The sequence below is a fragment of the Clupea harengus genome, chromosome 24, assembly GCF_900700415.2.
Source record: "Clupea harengus chromosome 24, Ch_v2.0.2, whole genome shotgun sequence".
NCBI lineage: Eukaryota > Metazoa > Chordata > Actinopteri > Clupeiformes > Clupeidae > Clupea > Clupea harengus.
Genome location: NC_045175.1, coordinates 4,284,567 through 4,287,327, shown reverse-complemented (window position 1 = coordinate 4,287,327; position 2,761 = coordinate 4,284,567). Strand labels below are relative to the sequence as shown.

Genomic DNA, 2,761 nt, shown 5'->3' with positions numbered 1-2,761 from the left:
TATGGGGTTTAGGTCGGGGGACTGTGATGGCCATGGCAAAACCTTTATTCTGCGGTCGGTGAACCATTTTTGTGTTGATTTTGAGGTGTGCTTCGGATCATTGTACCCCTAAATAGTATACAATAACACTTGAGAGACATGTGGTTTTTTTCATAGAAACTAAGAGTTTTATTGTGTGGAGTGTATACATTCAGGGGACGTTTTGACAGTGTATTAAAACTGAGGTGATATACGTGACCTCAGTCTTGTCCCTACACCTGTATTTTAATTGTAGTCAGCATCTTCTGCCCAATGCTGGTCTATCACTAAACTGTCAACTCCAAATGAAGCGAGTAGAAATATATATATATATAGAAATATATATATATATATATACTCTTATTATAATATCAATTTTTTTATAAAAACACCCCACATTCAGTATGACAAGTCCCCCTTGCAAGGAACATGCAAGAATATTGAACTTTAAATCATTTATACAAAAAAATCAATCCTTAAATGAAAACTGCTTTTCTCAACAACAAAAAACACCAGCACTATATATTAGATATATTATTGTTATTGGTCATTTAGTGAGTCAGAGCATCATTACTTCGAGTGTGATTAAAAACCACATACTGGCTAAGATCCTAAAATCATCTTCAAAAAATGACAGCAGACAAAGAGCGGCTGGGTAAATTATAATCTAGGTAGTATGAAGGCCAATTCATACCAGAGATTTGCATCAACATGAAACCGCTGCAGAACGTCGCAAAGCAGAGTTGCTGAGTGGTGTGAATTAAAGTGTAATTTCACCCACTGCATAATTTAGAAAAATGCTAAAAGGTGGGCAAGGGGCTGAGAGTGGGATTGGGTCTCAATCAACAGGGGCAGATGCGCCAGCATTAACCTTGCAAGGTTCAGGGTGATTGTTGTTTTGCTGTTGCAAGATGTCGCAGCAGTCTGAACTCCACTGTTTTACAACGTTTTGTTTGCTGGTGTCACGTAGTTGTAGCTTGTCTCTTCGCAAATCTTTGGTCTGAGCTGGCCTTAAGAGGGACATCTGCACGCTGGTGATTACGCTCTAGTGCTTCGCCGTCTTCTGTGTTTCACCCATGCAGCCTCGCCTGATCGAGAAGAAAAAACACAAGAAGTTAAGAAATCACAATCAGTTTCAACACTCAAGTTGTCTTTTCACTTTATCATACTTGCATGCATACAAATGAAATGGAAAGAAGAGATGCAGACATTTCCACAGTTATAAATGCTTTATAGATGCGTTATAGATCATATATACCTATAACTGACCCCTCTGTTGAACTGATTAACAGGAGAGGCATGGTGAAGTGGGACATACTATTACAGAGTGTTAGTTGCACTCATTAGCGCTTTCTCCTTGGGACTGAATGGTCATGAATGGTGAATTAGTTTTAGCAAATTTTCAGAGTTCACTACTCTCCCCCATGAGGTTTTATGTTAAAGCTTCATGCAGTCCTACTTCCGTAAACCAAAACATTAAATGATTTTTTAAAAGTGATAATTAACCAGACGTTAACTTCAGACCATATGAATGGTCATGTGTGACAGTACTTACCTTTCTCCCCATGAGGCCCTTGAGGTCCTGTAGCTCCTGGGAAGCCTTGTCCCCCTGTCATTAGAGAGATGACGTTAGTCAGATAACAGTCATATGCACGTGGGAACCAGCACTGTGATCCCATTGTAATAGTGTAGTCCCAAATGGCAATATGTGTACTCTTGTTAGTGAGATTCATACAATGGCATTTTCTCCAAGCAGGGTAAGGGTGAATAATCTGTCTCATGGACTAGTCATCCATTGCTTTCCTTACAATTAAGTTAATTGTTTTTTTTGTGTGTGTGTGCAAACTACAAAGGTACCACTCAGCACTGTTTGAGGGTAAGTTCTTTATAGTCATGGTGGAGGTTGCTAAAAAGTCATCAGTGTGTTCAGTACCTGTCGGGCCTGGGTGTCCCATCTCGCCCTTCTGCCCTGGTCTACCAGGAGGTCCAGTGAGACCTCCGTGAGCTGTGGAGGACAGGACATACCGCAGTGACATGTCTCAGTGCCTAGGTTATCACTTGAAGTAGCAGCCTACAGAGCTTTTAGGCAAAGCAGTTTACTTCTCCTCATGCCAATGCATGAAGGTTCTCAGTGCACCATGCGATAAAGGAGGCCTACTGACGTCATTACTTTCAATGTTCTATGGGCTACATTATATAAGTACTGGCAGCCATGTAGCAACCGAGGAGCTGTCTGGTGTGGGTCACATACCCCTCATGCGGTTCATGAGCTCTGTGATGTTCGGGTCGGAACCAGGTGGGCCTGGGGGACCTGGGAGTCCGGGCGGTCCCTGCACGATCCGCGAACGATCTTCCAACTCGTCCTGCAGCATGCCATGAGCTAAAGGTGTGAAAAGAGCGAGTTAGGGCGGGGGGGAAAGGCAAAGAAGGGGGGGGGGGGAAACAAATGTTTTGGTTTCTTCATAAGAGAGTACTGGCTCCAGTAATCAGCGTCACCTCACGTTTCAAATGGCAGAACAATTAGCTATGGCACAGCCATAACAGCATAATGCCTTTTATTGCTGAGGAAAGAATGAGAGTAACGTGATGTTGTTCAGATGTTGTTAGGCCTTAACTGTAAGAGGATGTACTGTGTGTTAAGGTGCAAGAGGAATTGAATTTGTGAAAGAATTGGAGTTTAGGGAAACCATCTCAAATCTGTATGAGTCACGTAAAGGTTTGCCCTGGCATTTGAATCATCTCA

At 42.3% G+C, this 2,761-nt stretch overlaps 1 protein-coding gene across 1 annotated transcript; it reads right to left on the bottom strand.

Moving 5' to 3' along the window:
* Nucleotides 1-1,056: 1,056 nt before the first annotated feature.
* On the bottom strand, nucleotides 1,057-2,414 carry LOC116219210 (collagen alpha-1(XVII) chain-like). The gene is made up of 4 exons (XM_042703412.1): nucleotides 2,270-2,414; nucleotides 1,952-2,023; nucleotides 1,574-1,627; nucleotides 1,057-1,106 (listed from the first exon to the last, which is right to left on the bottom strand). Exons 1-4 carry the CDS (start codon nucleotides 2,388-2,390, stop codon nucleotides 1,057-1,059), a joined length of 297 nt encoding a protein of 98 aa, XP_042559346.1. The 5' UTR covers nucleotides 2,391-2,414.
* Between the last annotated feature and the right edge of the window lie 347 nt (nucleotides 2,415-2,761).